Here is an 18,929-nt window from a genome sequence, read left to right on the forward strand (position 1 = left end):
ATTTGCACATAAAAAAAATTATCTAAGAGGTAAAAACTATAACAATTGCTCTGATAAATTCCCCCCATTGTATATATAGTATATCATATTTATAGACTTTGTGAATACCATATACGGTACATTTTTGCATTTGCATCCTTGTCACTATTGATACAACATTCCACAGACAAGCAAGAAAAACCAGTTTGATAATGGGGTGAAAGGAGTTGAAACAGGCAGAGAGGTGTGGCTGTCATTATCATAGGAAGGGTTTGTGTGCTGTGCAAAGGAGGGGAGGTAGGCACCAGCAGTCACAATGATGTGAAATAGTGACGAATGACAAATGATCTCACTCTGATCAAAAGGTTCAAATGCAAAAATACTTTAATTTAATGCCACAAATATAAACATCACCTTTTACAGGACCAATGTACAAATATTTCAGCATTCATTTCTAATGAAAAGTATATTTCTGTAAGTGTACATAATGTACATAAAAGTACAATTTACAGTTTAGGGAACAAACTTGTCAGTTACACAGTTGCATGTTTTATCTCTCCCTTATCAGATCATGGGACATTTCACAGCATATAAGAAAACAAGCTGATCATGAGCAGGTCCCCTTTCTTCACCTAGGAGTCACCATACGCAAAGACATCAGGCTCTTTTATCATTTTAATTAGGCAGCCATATATTACTTTATTTTCGACCACAGTCCCCAGCCTTTGTTAATTAAAGTGACATTAAACCCTCAGATTTTTTAACATAAAACAATAGTGTAATGTGTGCCTTACTGTAATCCATGGTAGTTTCCCTTATCTTTGCTGCTCTTCCTTTTAAATCTGTATCTCTTCTCATGCTTTGCAGAACTTCTGTTTTGCAGAAGACTGCCTTGTCTCAGGAATGGATACACGGTGTCTGTGTATCCGTTTGTATAGGCTTGAAACCTGAGCCAGCACTACAGGAAGAGGCCCTGAGCTGAAAAGGGAAGTTCTTCCCAAGCATGAGAAGACATGAGGATTTAAAAGGAAGAGCAGCAAAGAGAAGGGAAACTACCATGGATTACAGTAAGGCACACATTACAGTATTGGTTTATGTTAAAAAATCTGAGGGTTTAATGTCACTTTAAGTATTTGCAAAACAGCAGTATTACTAAGTGTAGCTAAATGTACTACTTACAGGATAATAGCAATGTCATAGCACCAGTTCATTCTCTTTAAAAAGTTAAAGATTTTAAAACATTATAACCTGTTTCAATAAAGGACACATTCTGACTCTGCTAATAAGTAAAGAAGCAATGACAAAAGTGTAGTTACAAGCAGCAACCAATCATAAATATTCTGATCTGACTTAATATAATTGAATTTTGATTGGTTGTAATGTAACTACACTTCCTAAATCATTACTGCTCTTTGGGTTGTATTATTAAATAAACCTAATTATGTCACACAGGAAGAAATTCCATAAAAATAATAAAAAGATTGCAGAGAAATAGTTTAATGGATAGCAGCTTTGGTTTGCTTTGTGAAAGGTCTGTTTCTGAAAAAAGAATTGAAATAAAAATAAAATGCCATCATTATTTATTTCAGATCCAGTAGTGTTTTATTAATAGTAAAAAATAAACTACGAAGGTTCTCCGTATAGCAGACAACCAGAATGCATCTGCTATTTGTCCACATGTAGTAAAAGGAAAGCCGATGTCGCATTTATTAATTTCATTATTCTTTTAGGTCCAGCTCTTAGACTTGCCTAAAGGGTTAACCTAAAGTAGACTTTACACATGTACTAAATAATTGGTTTAGCTCATTGATTCGGTGTGTGCTTCAGATATCAAGGAGGAGATGATGGAGGAAGGATTATGTAAATCACGCTATACATACAGAGTTCCAGATAATTTCAGCACATAGATTTACAACACATTACATTTCTCATGTATTCACATATTCATTGTTTCAAATTCCTGATCAGGAATCTACACTTCAAAGTGGACCAGGTCTAACACTGCATAAAAATACTTTCCTTTACTTAAATACAATTGTTATTCTAATGTTAAGAGATTAGTAGAACCTGTACAGTACATTGAAGGAAGCTAAAGGAGGAATCTCAATGACTAGAAAGCAAACTACTTAATCTTTAAGAACCTGTACAGTACATTGAAGGAAGCTAAAGGAGGAATCTCAATGACTAGACAGCCTACAGTCTTAATCTAGCAAACATCTATACAGTAGTGATATATTTAGCCTTCTATCTCCCATCACCTTGCTGACCCTCTGGTTACTAACCAAGAACAAGTATGTAAATCAGGAAAGTCAGAAAAAAATTAAAAGTCCCTATCTGACCATGTTTTCGAGGCCATCGACTCAATGTATTAAGGACAGAGAGTTAACAGGACAGTCAGGTCTCTAGCATTTTTGGAATGATGGGTCAGCATTTGAAGCATCCATATTTCTTCATGGCAAGTTTGCTTTAAAGCTCAAGTCCAGGCAGATATTAAAAAAATGAAATGAATGCCGCTATGTATTTAGTTAAAAAATGTATGTATTTTGAATTGAACTTGTATATACAGTACATTTGATTTTAGCCTTATCCCCTGCACAGTAGCACTCAGACCGAGTGAAGGAATAACAGCACTCTAAGCCAACCTTTAGGAAAGTAAATAACAGACCAGAATGCCTTTTAAACTTGCCATTATGTCATTACATTAACTATACACAAGCAAATGGCAATAACATTGAAGATTTCTTGGTTTATTTATTTGTGAGATATTTCCTACAATGCTCTGTTATGAGTAATATAAGTTCTCCTGCACATGTGTCATCAAACTATTACAGTTAAAGAAATCTTCATTAGTACATAAAACGTGGAACATAGTGTAAAGGGCCCATTATAAATGGTCTTAACATATCTGGATCCTCCATACTGTGCACTATAACACAGATAAGACATGTGTGATTAATATACCTGCCAATTGTCCTTGGGTCCGGAGTTTAAAAAATCCCATTTAAAGAACAGTCAACTGGAAATTGTCAAAATGTATTTGTAGGTTGGATTTATGGAAAAATCAGATAGAATTTCAGTTCCGATTTTTTTGCAGCATTTTAAAACTACTTCCATTATTGGTGATACAACATTTTTTATGTATAAAAATAGTGATTCTTTCACACATATTTATAAAATATAATTCCTGGTAACAGCTGGAAATGTTTGATGGCAAGTTCACAGTCTATATTTGAATACAGGTTATTCTCCCTTACTCTTGGCTGAAGTTTTCATATAAGCATCATAGAAAAAGCTGCAGAAAAGCATCAGATAGCTTGCGTACATCACAGTTGACCAGAATATGTTCTCCAATGTGCTTGAACATGTCCCATTCTGCATCCACTGGTACACTAGAACATTGACAAAGGTGCCCATTACCATTTGTAGAATCTGGGTCATTGTGATGAACATGGCACAATATCGTGGCACGTGGATCCTTGCTGCTCTAAGAGTGTAATAAGAATACATGAAAGAATGGACGGTGTAATTCATGGTCATAAACCATCCTCCTCCAGCCACGGCATCCTTGTATGCGTACCAGGTGTAGAGCAGTACAGTAATGTGATGATACCAGTGAAGGAAGATCAGCTTTTGTTTGCGAAGGACAATGAACAAAGTGTCTCCTGTAGAGGAACAGAAAAATAATTAGTGTAAGTCTGGCTATATATGAGCAGAGGAATAGGTTTATGCCTTGTGGTGTGAATAAGTTTGGAGCAAGTGAAAACCTAGTAAACCTAAATCTGTGAGACAGCTCAGTACTGAAAAGTAAGACTCTAAGCTCCAGTCAGCATAATCTTCATACCTTTTGTTGCCTGTTCCTTTTTGTACTGTAGATCATTTTTCATTACCATGAACACCACTGTAAGGATTCTTCTGCTAAAGAAGGCTGTTAGTGTATTTTTATAGTTAAGTTCATGTGTGCTTCTTTGCTATTTATATCTTACCAGAGCAACACAAAGGGCTCACAGAAGATTGCAAAAAAGGCAGCTAATCAGCTGACAAGCTTCTGTAAATGGGGGGCATATTATAAGAGGCCCACCTGCATGGGACTGCAGCGACTTATACCCTTTACCCTGTTTTTTGCTGTTTGCTTTTATTATCAGGATTACTGGCCCTTTAAATCTCCTCAGACAAGCCGGGAGTTTTAGGCGGGAAGAATTCTCCTCAAGGATTTCTAGAACATTCTGCAGCCCCCTGGTCACCCCTATATAAAAAAGGTATCTCAGCAAATTCATCACCATTTGTCTGGATCACAGCTCAGCAAGCCCCCTCCGTCCCTCCCTCCCTAGTCCTGGCTTTTTTATGTGGTTTGTCACCTCATTTATTGGGGGGAACTAATTCACAGTTAAGTGAAGTTGATTTGCTCGAGTTGTAATGACTGGGCAAAGAGTTGGTTTGAAGTATTACTCATTGGTTAATGTTATTTTGGTTAATAAAGTTAAAATGTATATATATATTTATTGGATACCAATAAAAATGCAGCGGCCATTATTTGCCAATATTTAGATGTCCTGTCTCTTTATTTTTCATATTATTGTTTATGTATTAATGTCGTCTGCAGTCCCATGTCTGTTGGCACCTACAAATTTCACTGCTTGAGAGATCTCAACAAAAACCTTGTCTGAAGCAGGCAGTGTCTATGTGTGTCTCTGTCTTTCCTGATCCATAGCATAAGGATAAATGCTTAGGTGTTCATGGTTATTGCCAGGGCAGCCCCTACCCTATATGCTGCCTAAGCGGATAGTGCCGCTTGGGGGGCGGGGCTTTGCTTATAGCGGTCATTCGGGGAGAGGTGGGACGGGTGGCTGTGTTAGAGCCGTGCTGTCAGCAGCTCTCTGTCCACTCCTGCCAAGCTCGCTGACGTCACTGGTTGCCAGGAGCACAGCGGGACGCCAGCAAGAGCTCTCAGCAACCTGGGATGCTGTGGCCACCCCTCTAAAGACAGCCCACCCCCCACTGGCCTTCCCCTCAATGAGGGCCCCATTATAGGGGCTGCCCTGGTTATTGCTAAGGCCTGAACTAAAAGGTGTCTTCAGATGGTCAGATGGCACACAAAATGAGTCATATCAATTCTAGAAGAAAGATAGGCCTGAATGGCATGGCTTATCTCTAACCTAAACATTTATCTAGAATAGCCTAAACTAATTGTGCCAGTTACAGTTGATTTTGGAACTAAAACCGTTGAGTTTCTGCACTTTCCAAGAATATTATATGGTATTATCCATTAGCCAGTCATCTGACTCAACTCATTCCTTTATACAAATAATGGATTATGACGGCACAGCAGTCTTTATACTGGCAAAAGTGTAAATAGTTATAGTCACCCTGCCAAAGACGTAGCTATTTTGTTCACACAGTGCAGGCTGTTCTTGTTATCAGAGAGACTCTTGTCATCTACACAAATTGATCCAGAAGTGCATGCTGCACAGAAGTGCCTGTAGATACCTGAAAAAACGAAACCCTCCTCTCATGGCTGAAATATGGCCAGTTCCGACATGCAAAGCTCTAACGGTTCTATATAGTGTCAGCACTAAACCATGCTCCACACACATTCCTATTGGGCTATTACTATGATAGGCAGTCACACTGCCCAATAGAAATGTACAAGCAAGAATGGGACAGGCAAGCATTGGGAAGCTGTTGCAGGGATATGCAGGCACCTGCAGCAGTTATTCTTAGGTAACTGAGCCTCCTTAAGATATACGGTTGGAATATGTTGGAGCTTTTTAATTTAACCCTTTCCTATGGATTTTATATTTTTACATAAGAATTTTCAAGATGCACTCATGTAGATTTAGTGTACTGTACAGACTGCTTTAACAGTTATTAAAGAGGTAGGATTGTGGTTTATTTTATATCATAATAACATGGAACACTGATGTGATGCATGTAATAGCAATAAATAAGAAAACCGATTGTAACATTCCCATAGTTGGAAGATCTAAATAGAAAAGATTCCACAATTTGGAAAATAGCATTGATAAAAGAGTGCATATGATGGGTAGAAGTGCATATTATTGCACAATACGGTATGCCTGAATAGTCCATTACTTGTTTGAGCATTGTATTAGGACTTTCTTTGCCTATGCTATTGTGTTTTATGGGCTAAATTAGCTTTAGATTATAAACACATTAGATGTGGTGTACAGTTATTGCAGAGGCAGACATAACTGATGACATTAGTGGCTGCAATGAACCTCAGGAACTTCCACACTTGACAGATGACAAATTGCAATGCATCCGCCATCAGTGAATTTTAGGATGACTCACACATGGCCTTTAATTGATTGTGTCCACCCCTCCCCACAGATGAAACCAAACCTGTTTGATAAATCCAGTATGCAAACAGCGAGTGTCTTAGCGAGTGTCTCAGATGTAATCCTGTTAAGCGGAATTTTGGGGAAAGCCAGTGACTTTGTAATAAACTTCTACAGTCAGGGCCGGTGCTGCCATTAGTTCAACTAGGCAGCCGCCTAGGGCGCACTGCTGCCTACGGTGCAGCCTTGACTACTCCCCCCCCCCCCCACGGTGCCTCCCCTTCTATTTTAAATAGCAAAAGCCAATAGCAGGCTGGCTGGCTATTGCACCCACCCACTGACCAGAGGAGCGGAACTGACAACTTTCTCTCTCAGGTCCGCTCTTCTGCTCAGTTACTGGTGCTTAAATAGCCTGTCAAATTAAAATAGCCAATAGCATTGTGGCAATTTTCCCAGCTGCTTACATCCATCTCTGAGCCTAATGAAGGGGACCCTTTGCGGCCCCAAAAGCGCTTGCAAAACGAGAGACGGCGTACGTCATTAAATAATCACTTATTTGCTGTAAAGAAATTGGTGTGCTGGTGACATTCTTCAAACATCCATCTATCGCAAGTGGAAGCTAGCTGGCAGGAGAATGGGGCTGCGTGCGCTGAGGGGGGTATTGGGGGCTGCTCTGTGGAAGGGGGGCTGGGGGGTGCAAGTAGCTGGTCTTGCCTAGGGCGGAAAATAGTCTAGCACTGGCCCTGTCTACGGTATAAATAGTCCAAGAAGTCTAACTAGCCAAAAGTAGATAAGGATAACTTAGAATGAATATTATTTTGGTTTCGTTAGGCTGCAAGAATTGTAGTTTTGATAGTGAAGGTACAGAATGACCAGTTTGCCTGCATTCCAGCCAAGCCGGTTCTTTCTGACAGTCTACCAGACAAAAGGGAATATATGAGAATACATTGTAAAACAACACACCCATGGTCAATAATAGGTTTTTGATAGCTATAGTTTTATTCCTGTGTGTGCTAGATGGAACCCATGCTTAGTGTCACACACATGTTAACAGGGGCCAGCTACAACATGATTATACCTTCAAGTCAGATATACTTCTTTTTTTGTCATCCTTTAACTGTGGAAAGACTATCATCACCAACATACACAACTTTGCTCTGGGGTTGTAGGTTAAAAGAGTTCAAAGAAACTGGTCTCAAGAAGTCATCCTCTTTTACCTTAGACATACTTCAGACAATTTCTTTGTGTTTATCTTTGAAATGAGAAAATATGATTTAGAGATTCACAGGCAGAGATTTAAAGATCAGAAAAAAGGCATTTTACTTACCAAGCTCTGGGACCTTACTCAAGACAAAGGCGTATGCCCAGAACTTGCTAACAGGCCCATCATAAAAACTACGGTCACATATTGATTGCTTGAAGCCACTAGATAGGAGCATGTTAGTCATGAACCAGCCAGTGCGGACCGCTCCAATGATACTGCAAGCCAAAAAGAAATAGCGGCAGTCAACATATTAGACTTGTCCAATGGTAAATAAAATGAATATAGTCTGTGATGTTTCTACTGCAGTTTTCCAGCGACATTTAGACTAATTATGACGAACAATTGCCATTTAATGAAAGGCATTGATTCAAGTACTGCTGTGGAAATAAGCCTACACTTTACGACTTGAAACCAATATACAGTATATCAATATGATGTGAGAGAAACTAGCCTATATGTAAAGCTGAACTCCAAACAGCTAAATACACAGATAAAGTACACATAAAGAGGATAAAGTTTTGAATTTCTGTCCATCAAGTCCATCAAGATTTACACAGCTGTGCAACAACACACTGCCCCATGTAGCAGGGCAGAAGAGCAGAGTTTTTTCTCCTACAGTTCAGTAACACTTACAGATCTCCTCCTACACCCCACCCTGTGACTTGACAGTGAAAGGAGAAGCAGCGTCCTCCCGTCACCCTAAGCTCAGTTACTGAGACGCCGCAGCTGAGGCGGATCCCGACAATTATGTCAGGATCCGCCCAGCTGCGTGAGTGACAGCTGGCTCTGCCTATCTAGAGGCAGAGCCAGCTGTACCTGCCCGTCCGTTCTGCCAGTCAGCGCTGGAGGATCAGAGCGGGGAGGGGTGAATCCAGCCACTCCCCTGTCACGGCAGAGAGCTGTGACAGGATCGAGAAGTGAGAGAACGCCGGTATGTGTTCGCTCACTTCACCAATCTACTGAGCCGACCTGTGACAGTCTCATTGTCACAGGTCGGCTAGAACTATGAGGTGAGTGAAAAGCACTCACCTCATAGTTCTCCTTTAAGGTATTTGAATGCATTTTTAAGTTTTAACTCCTGAGTTTAATGTTGAGTTAAGCTCCAACAAGTCTATACACTCTGATCTTTGTTGTTTAGGTAGTTCCAACGTCTTTATTTATATGGATTCTATTCATTCATATACATTTATCTTTATAGAGACATAGCAGCAGCATGAAATGTTTTTTTTTACTATGATATAGGTGCTAAAAAGTGCCTCTGTTATTATTACAAATAACATTTGAAGCAATCGAGGGCAGACAAATCCATTCAATTATTTACTAGCAACCTTTAGCTGAGAAACAGCATGGTAACACAAAGAGTTGTAGTAACAGAAATGTATGGGCTTCCCTTAACAACAGCAAACAGAACATGTTACATTCACAGAATGTAAGGCTCTCAGATAACACAGGGACCATGTTGTGGCTTGTTAGGCAACAGCATGAAACGCAATGTAAGCATGCAAGCTTGTATATTAAGCAGACAGATTTAAGTAAGCAACAACATGTACCATGTGTTAAAGTAAATGATACTCAGGAGGTAGAACAATGAATAGACATTCTAAAGGGTTATAGGGCTATTACTGCAATAGGCTATGTGCAATGTGCCACATCTCACCAAGGCCAACGGCCAATGAGGTAGTGGTTAGCGCTTCTGCCTTGCAGCACTGGGGATCTCTGGTTCGAATCCAGGCCAGGTCCCTATCTGCAAGGAGTTTGCATGTTCTCCCTGTGCCTGTGTGGGTTTCCTCCCACACTCCAAAGACATGCTGGTAGGTTAATTGGCTTTTCTCTAAAAAAAAAAAAATAGGCCCTCTATGTATGTATGTGAGATAGGGACCTTAGATTGTAAGCCCCTTGGGGGTAGGCACTGACGTGAATGTGCAACTATGTAAAGTGCTGCATAAATTGTCGGCGCTATATAAATACCCATAATAATAAGATTTTCTTCAATTCTGTGTAAATACTTGAGTATTTTTGTTTTATTTTTTATACAACACACACTTGAAATTACTAAATGGGTCAACATTGTGTTTATTAAAATACATTTAAGGGGATGTTTAGTTTGCTGAAGCGTATTATATGAAATTGACTTTTTTATATATATGGAATACTATTTCCACCTTACTTTCATCCTTTTGTGTATCTGCTGATTTCAGCCACTTTCTGTCTACATGAACTTGTTCCAGCATTGGCTGTACATCATTGCTCTGGACCAGCAACCTGGTAGCAATAACAGCAAATTGGCTGCACAATGTATGTTGTCTCCACTAGTAGCACATGTGATTGGGTGACAATGCAGGAGCATATTTGGGAGAGAGATTTCAACAGGAAGTGCCTAAACAAGAACCTTCGTGGCATGATCACTGGTTGTTATTTTAATAAAAGCTCCAAATACCAGAAGTCTAAAAACAACTACTGGAAAGTAATACACATTTGAAAGCTTTTATAAAACTTTAGTGGTTGGGCTTAGATCAATGTATATACTACAACCATCCACAAAGAACTTACTTAAAATTAACACAAAAAGTTCCGTGTAGGCAAAACCATATGTAGTAGACAAGGCTCCTGGTTCTTTATTTTAAAGGCAATGCCAAAATAAATATATAAAAACAAATCTAGTCTCCGATATTATGGGGTCTATTCACGAAGCAGCCGAAGGATCTAGCCGTAGCTTCGGCCGATCCTTCGGCTAGCTTCGGCCCCAGGACCCCTTTGGTTCAGTAGAACCGAAAAGCTGCTGTACAGGCTATTCACAAACGCGCGCTGAAAGCCGAAGCTACCAATATAATTCCTCTCATAGTAATTGGGTGGAGGTTATTAAAAAGCAAATACATTCAGGGGGTTATTCACTAAGCTGCCGAAGGCAGTCAAGTGAATAATCGAGCCTAAGTGAAGGGAGCCGAACACCGTTCGGCTAGTCACTTCAGCCGAGTATGACTGATTTCAGCCGTACATTGGCTGGCTTAAGTTCCCTTCGGTTCAGCCAAACAGCCTCAGCAAGTCCAGCTGAGCAGAAGTGAAGAAAACGTTCATCTGAGCCGATCCAACATCAGGATCGGCTGAGGCAAGCGTACGGTAGTTCACTCGCTGCTGTTCACCCCTATTCTCATAGGGGCCGAAAAAGCAATGAGTGAATAGCTGAATGCTGCTGTGCAGCATTTGGCTCGATTATTCTTCTCACTACTTCAGAGGTAGCAAGCAAAATTTCAAAAAGATGTAAACAAAGGCAAAAAAAAACAAAACAGTGTAGGGTCCCCCTCCCGAATTATACCAGACCCTTTAGGTCTCGTAGAAATGTTAGGAGAGACCCCCCAAGTTACAAATTTAAAAAAAGGTTGTGGTGTTCCCCCAAAAAGTCAAATCAGACCCTCTAGGGGTCCCCCTAAAATTCCCTACCAGACCCTTAATCCAGGCACTGGCCTGGCAGGGCAGGAAAGGGGGGAGTGTGAGCGAGCCAGGCGGGGGACCCCTGGAAAAGCACCCTCCCAATGCAAAGGGCATGTGGTCTGGTATAGTGCAGGGAGGGCATAATAATTTCCCTCCCTTTCTTGCATTGCCAGGCTGCTGCTTGGATAAAGGGTCTGGTAAGGGATTGGGGTGGGGGGGCCCAGACATTTTTTCACCCCCCCCTTTCCTGCCAAACTCCAAACCAGACCCATTAAGGGTCTGGTTTGGAGTTTTAGGGGGACCCCATGGTTTGTTTGTTTTTTTTCATTTTTCAGCTGTAGGGTTCCCTATGTCCATAGGTTTGGCTATGTCCTTCAGCTTTTTAGTGACTAACCCCCTCAAATTACACAAAATTATTTCACAAGGTGAGTTGCTGCTTGTATGAATCATGATGAAGCCAAGCAATACTGAACCCTGCTGTGCCATTGTACCCGATAGCAGTAGTAGTAGTAGTCTATTCTGCTACAGCTGTAGTTGGTCCTAAGTACTACATACTACATGTTACAAGTAAAATAATCAATATCCCAATTACAGTACAATGCACAAGACATAATACACAAGACTGGCTACTCACCTGAAAACAGCAAGTGTCAGTGACCACAGAACGAGAGGCCTTCGCAGTTCAAATCTTTTCCTTTCTTTCATAACTCGCTGACCTCCAAATATCATTGCAGCATACAGAACAGAGAAAAAGAAGGCCTTGCTCCTGTGCAAAAGAAAAGGATTATATTACTGTGAAAAAACAATATCAGAGACCCCTTTTCACGTCAGTAACCCCCTTTCAAATTAGGAGCCCCCTTCAGTTCAGAGTCCACCCTACATGACAAAGTATTCATCACCCCTTCACATCAGAGTACCTCCTTCACAACAGAGTCCTTAATCCCCCCTTCACATCAGATCCTCAGCTCCTCCTTCACATCAAAGTCTTCAGTCCCTCTTCACATCGTGGTCCTCAGTCTCCTTCTTGACATCAGAATCTTCAGTCCCCCTTCACATCAGAGTCCTCAGTCCCCATCAGGGTCTGCCTTTGACATCAGGAGCCCCCTTTACTTAAGCGTCCCCCTCTTTCACATCAGAGTCTCCACCTTACATGAACGTTTTCAGCACACCTTCACATCAGAGTGTGATCCAGAGCTGCTGGGGTTTAAGATTCTAGTGTGGCTGTTTGCCTTTTTGATACCACTGCTCCTAACAGCTTGTCTAGTTTTTTCTCCCAAACCCATTACTTTACATTATATCAGTCAGTGAACCGTCAATATATTATAATATTATAATATAATAGTATAGAACTTCACTTCTCATTGTGGAAATTAACCCTCACATTTTGTCCTGACGGCCACTGAAATGTAAGGGAAATCCAAAATTCTGTGGTTGTCACTAGAACAGGAATAGAGGAGATCTATGAATATGCCCCACTTTAGTGAGGTAGTAGGTCTCTCTGGTAGATGCAAATGTTGGTGTTATTATTTCTCTCTGCAGAGAACACACCTTGGCTAATACTGCACACAGCATCTGAAATATAAAGAGACATTTTGCCCCTGTGAAGGACATTTCCTAGGAAGGACTCTGCAGTGGTGTCACACATGAACTCAGGTGGCCATTGGAACAGCCAGAAGAGCATGTGAGCAAAGGTATACCAAACCAATACCATGAATGAAATAAAAATATGCGATACCTTTCTTCACTGGTATTTTCTCAAGCAAAAGTTTCTTGAAGTCATATTTTAGCTGGAATTGCAATGTCAAATAGAGTGGTTTCTGCCTTAATCACCAGCGTTGCCAAACCTAATAAAGACTCCTTTTCTCTAAAAGAGATCCATGTCTTTAGTGAATCTAAATCTTATTGTAAACCTGAGAGGCAGAAAATAATAACGTGAATGTCCAGCCAAAACTTTTTTCTTAGTTTTGGATAGAGTAGGATAAAGTCAGAACCATTGTCATTTTTGTTTACTGCTACCCGGTGCTCTGTTTACCCTCACACTTGACATGATAAAAAACAAAAAAAAGCAGTTAATAGCTGATTATATCCATTGGGATGTTCTACCTCTGACTTGGATTGGTAGAACCTATTCAGTCAATTTTGTTACTTTTTTATTTTCTTCCTATACAGTACTTGTTCAACACAATGACTAGAAGAAACGTCTAGTAGCTGTATTCAAATGTATTATACATATAAAAAGTGATCTGTAAAAAATACTTATTTTATCAAAATGACCATGGATTTTTAGTTTTAGATTTTCATAAATTATTCAATTAATTCTTAATTTGGAAATATTTTACACAAAGATATGGATCTTTGTTTTTAGCCATGTTACTGAAATGTTTAAATTGGAATTATCTGAAAATAGCTGGACGTTTTTTTTGTTTTTTTTTAAAAAAAGGATCCCTATCTTGGTGTCTTAGCTTTATTGACTAAGCCTATGATCTTGGTGGCTTTAGTAAGACTTCTGGCAGATATAGGGGTCTATTTACAAATGTTTTAAGCCAAGAGTCACAAGACTTTTACTTAAGCTTAATACATTTTTCACATAAGATTTCATTAGAAAATGTGTGGATCTTGGGAGTAAACAATGTTAAATCGACCCTATAGTAGACATTTTCTCCTTCCTTTTTTTTTATTTTTTTATTAGGTGATATATATATATATACAAAAAGCAAAAACTCTATACCGAGATTGATTCTGTTCTTATTAATGGTTGCACATTGAGACTAAAATATGAGCTCCCAAATCTGCTGTAGATATTGCTATGTTTTTTTTAGATAAATATGATTATTCATGCAAGTACATGGATGTCATCAAAATATTATAGGATTCATGGATTCCATGCTATGGATCTTTGTTATAATAGTGTTATTACAGCTGAGAGGCATACATCTCAAACTCAGTTATGGCTGCATGGAAGAAGAACTACTCTTCTTCATTCTATATTAAATATACAACTATTTAGGACTAATAATGGAAACAATGCATAGTAAACCAAAGATTTAAGTGTTGGTTAATTACCTAGGATTGTTACTCATATGGATAACACTTGAGTGCAATTGCCCAATTATGGGACCATAGCAGCAATCCCATGGACAGAATTCACAAACATTATACTGTTTACTTGGGCTGACTGTACTAGAGGAAACAACACAGTCAGAAGCAGGTGTTTTATATTGATGTAAATTAATTTGTCTTCTGTTTGTGCCAATATGAACACCGTGCCAGTGCTCTCACAGACAATTTTTGATACATATTCATGTGATGCAAAGTAGGTATTTGTTTTCTGCAAGTCTATTACTTCCTGCCAACCAGATCCTCCTGGCATTGCGCTAACATTGTACTTCTGCTCTTTAAATAGGCTTTCTAATTGCAATCAGCCCGACTGTAATTAGTAGTAGTAGTAGTAGTAGTGGCTACTTGTCAGGAAGTGAAGGGAAATTTCCCCAATGGGACACAGATGGCAAAAAAGGTCTGTCCAAAACAAAAGAAATGTTTCAGCTTCAGTTCTACTGTAAGGCGTCACCAGAATAGGAATAGAGGGTAAAACTTCTAATGGGGACAGTTGTGCATTTCTCTCACTTTCTGTTGTGTCTACAGGAAAGGAAGTCATATTTCTCCCCAATGGAACACAACTTGTTCGTGGTTTTAAATTCCCTCCTCTATTCAAGATGGAAAAAAGGTTTTGGCATTTCTGTTGCTTGTAGTTTTCTTTGCCCATGTGGTAGGAAGAGGCCGATCCCCATTCATTTCATGTCCAGCTGATTAATTTCAACAGCGGTTATACATACTTTTCCTTTCTTTTAAGAAATGTGCAGTATGCGCTAACATCTGATATTTTCTTTAGGGGCTTTGTTAGGCAGGAGAGCAACAGGCAAAAAAAAACAGGTTCTTCCTGCACTGCATCACCCTCCTAGCAGGTGGCAGCTATGTAGCAACTCCCCATCCTTATCTGCAAGAAAATATTCTGAGCTTTTGGTACTGTAACTACAATGGGATCAAAACTTTTATCTTCTTACTGCACCTAATTCTGAACCGAAATTACTTTTCCATTCTTATTTTCATAAATTGTATAGACTTTTGTTCACAGCACCCATTTATCTATTAGATTTCATCTTCAGGTAGCTAAAAAGAGCATTACAAGACATGAGTCCTGTTTTAACTGCACCTGCCTTAATCAAACAGCCATATTATTGCATATTAATAGAAGTCCAGATCTTATACCTAAAATGAACATGGCATTTATTTCAGACATTTTCTGTTCCTTGCCAGAGAGTTTAGCTTAGTCACATCTAGTAAAAGTAACTGCAAACAGAGCCATTTAAAATACACCTCATTGTCAAACCTCTGAAATCAGACGTGCCATTGTATAAAGTGAGAAAGGATTTTGACCTTTGTTCCAGGAAGCTGCTTTGCGCATTCTGTGTGGAATACTCTACAACGTTCTCTTTTTTATGGGTGTGTATGGAATGTATGTTTGTAAAGACATTCTTCTGTCATATTTCGATGTAGGAAAGAAATGTCAGCTATATGTTATTACAAGATAGTCATCAAGGTTCAGTATTTATAACTAAATGCAATGTAGACTTAGGAGGGTAGTCGGGGAGATCAATAGTTATCACAGGAGGCCAAAATACAACTGGATTGGACAGCTGTCATCTCTTATCCATGGCTTAGACCAGGAGTAGGCAACTGTGGTAGTTTTAGCACAGCAGGAGTGGCGAGGTTGCCTACCCCTAACATAGACATTGGATGAGCTTGCCTGTTTGATGCTATGGAGGGTAAGCACTCTGCAGACATCCAAAGAGCTGTCCTATCTTAGAGAAGAATCAAGTCCACAGTCATAAGTCAGCCACAAAATATCTGCTGTGATTGAAAATAAGATTGTTGCTCAATCTGACCATACAAACATTATTTTCTGTCTGTAGATACCGTATCTCAGAAAACAGCTTTTCATTATGTCCAGAAACAAAAAACAGGTCCAAGTCCAACTTTTGAAATACAGAATTTGGCATAAAATGCTCATATAATTTGTATGTCGGTTTGGTTAGTTGGAATACACTATATTGCCAAAAGTATTGGGACACCCCTCCAAATCATTGGATTCAGGTGTTCCAATCCCCTCCATGGCCACAGATGTATAAAATCAAGCCCCTAGGCATGCAGACTGCTTCTACAAACATTTGTGAAAGAATGGGTTGCTCTCAGGAGTTCAGTGAATTCAACCGTGGTACCCTGATAGGTTGCCACCTGTGCAATAAGTCCATCCGTGAAATTTCCTTGCTACTAAATATTCCACGGTCAACTGTTAGTGGTATTATAACAAATTGGAAGCAACTGGGTACAACAGCAACTCAGCCAAGAAGTGGTAGGCCATGTAAAATGACAGAGCGGGATCAGCGCATGCTGAAGCGCACAGTGCGCAGAAGTCGCCAACTGTCTGCAGAGTCAATAGCTACAGACTTCCAAACTTCATGTGGCCTTCAGATTTGCACAACAACAGTGCGTAGAGAGCTTCATGGAATTTCCATGTTCGAGCAGCTGCATCTAAGCCTTACATCACCAAGTGCAATGCAAAGCGTCAGATGCAGTGGTGTAAAGCACGCCACCACTGGACTGTAGAGAAGTGGAGACATGTTCCCTGGAGTGACCAATCAGGCTTCTCTGTCTGACAATCCGGTGGATGTGTCTGGGTTTGGCGGTTGCCAGAAGAACGGTACTTGCCTGACTGCATTGTGTCAAGTGTAAAGTTTTTCTGAGGAGGGATTATGGTGTGGGGTTGTTTTTCCAGGGGTTGGACTCGTCCCCTTAGTTCCAGTGAAGGGAACTAAAGGCATCAGCATACCAAGACATTGTGGACAATTTTAGGTTATCAACTTTGTGGAAACAATTTGGGGATGGCCCCTTCGTGTTCCAACATGACTGCGCACCAGTGCAAAAAGCAAGGTCCATAAAGACATGGATGAGCGAGTTTGGGGTGGAGGAACTTGACTGGCCTGCACAGAGTCCTGACCTCAACCAGATAGAACACCTTTGGGATGAATTAGAGTGGAGACTGCAAGCCAGGCTTTCTCGTCCAACATCAGTACCTGACCTCTGGAAGAATGGTCAAACATTCACATAGAGATACTCCTAAACCTTGTGAACAGCCTTCCCAAAAGAGTTGAAGCTGCAAATGGTGGGCCAACTCAGTATTGAACCCTACGGACTAAGACTGGGATGCCATTAAAGTTCATGTGCGTGTAAAGGCAGGCGTCCCAATACTTTTAGCAATATAGTGTATATTCATCTATTTACAATGTTTTCTCACTCTACTCCCAACAATCAAAGTTTCTTTAGTTGTTGTAGGCGAGCAGTCATGAAGTTGGCTGAATGACTTTTGTTTCATGTGTTGTGTGGTTCCCTTCTGCAGTAGTGAGGGGAACGTTCTAATGTTCTAGGAAACAGATATATTGGGGTTGATTTACTAAAGGCAAAGAGGCTGTTAAGTTTGCAAAGGAATTTTCTCCTAGCATAGGGAATGAGGTAAAGTTCTGCCGGCTTCTATCATCCAATTATGTACTAGCAAAAATACTGCCTTTTTGCCTTTTTTTCCCTTGCACGTGATTGGATATTCACTACAAGAGAGTTCACCCCAATGGGCTCCTCACCAGTTAGCTACCCCATGTAAGTCTTTATAAATGTATCTCCATATATTTACAGGTGCAATAGACTGGAAATACCATTAACTTTACATGGAGTTGATAACCAGAATATGTCTGGAAATAAATGAAACACCCTGATTGGTTGCCATGAGCACATCACATTATCTTTCCAGCACAATGGTCATGAGTTAAACTCCTGAGACAAATGCAGTTGTCAGAGGGACCGTTGATCCTTCTGGTTGTCTATATGACAGTGAGCACATGACACTAATACATGTCATCATCTTCTCTTTACAGCTGTTTAACAATGTGTCAATATCAGGATAATACACATTCATCATTGTTGTATTCAGAAATTCTAGATAATCCAGCATTTCTCTGGCAGATCAAGAGATGCACACCCACCACAAGCATGCAGTGGATGGACAATTCAAGAAATTTGACTGTGGACCTACCCTTTTACTAGATATGTACTTTCTGCTATCTCTAGCAATACTGGAGAACGTGTGTACAGTTTAGGAATGGCAACTATATGGCAAATCATAGGATAATTATTGGAGATAGTGGTATACTGGACAAATAACAAATAGGCAAACGCTGCTCTAGATCAAATGAAGTCATGCATCAGTCAGGCACACCACAGATTCAGTGCTAGACTGTATAAATCCAGAGCACAAATAGGGATGACTGCTCACATCGATACGGCTATAAAGTTTTTCTCTATTCATAAATGGCACAGGATAAAAGCTCTTTACACACATACAGCACTCTAACGTTTATCAAAGAGTTCATTACTCTTTTATAGACTTCATGACAAAGATTTTGCACCAGCATGCTTTCATTTCATGGAATACATTTTCCTGTTCCAGGTTTCCTTTTATAACTCACCAGTTCTGCTGCATCCATTGGAAGGCTTCCTGGTAATCAAATCCCCTCTCAAAATCATATTCCTGCAGTAGAATCACGGACAGGTTGCGCTCCTCCATTTTCCTGTGTGAAGCTGAGCCTGTACGTCTGCTGTGCTGTCTGTTGAATGAGACAGGACCAGTAAAAGAGAAGCCAGCTAAACCAGTATCACAGTAGTAACACCCCGCCCTTGTACATTAAAGCCTACACCTGCTTGATGACATGTGTGGGGTGTACAGCCCTTGAAGAGATAAGCTGCCTGTAAAGCATGCAACAGAATCACAAATGTTATACAAGTACCAGATATTCATGTGCAGGGTCAGAATGTTTCATTATGCCACCAGATGCATATTTTTTTAAGACTGCTCG

At 40.0% G+C, this 18,929-nt stretch overlaps 1 protein-coding gene across 1 annotated transcript; it reads right to left on the bottom strand.

Annotated features, from left to right (window-relative positions):
• Positions 1 to 3,171: 3,171 nt before the first annotated feature.
• On the bottom strand, positions 3,172 to 18,665 carry LOC108785501 (elongation of very long chain fatty acids protein 6-like). Its single transcript, XM_018554583.1, has 4 exons — positions 18,543 to 18,665; positions 11,603 to 11,734; positions 7,603 to 7,754; positions 3,172 to 3,641 (listed from the first exon to the last, which is right to left on the bottom strand). Exons 1-4 carry the CDS (start codon positions 18,638 to 18,640, stop codon positions 3,220 to 3,222), a joined length of 804 nt encoding a protein of 267 aa, XP_018410085.1. The 5' UTR covers positions 18,641 to 18,665; the 3' UTR covers positions 3,172 to 3,219.
• Between the last annotated feature and the right edge of the window lie 264 nt (positions 18,666 to 18,929).

The sequence above is a fragment of the Nanorana parkeri genome, unplaced genomic scaffold, assembly GCF_000935625.1.
Source record: "Nanorana parkeri isolate BGI_ZX_2015 unplaced genomic scaffold, ASM93562v1 scaffold165, whole genome shotgun sequence".
NCBI lineage: Eukaryota > Metazoa > Chordata > Amphibia > Anura > Dicroglossidae > Nanorana > Nanorana parkeri.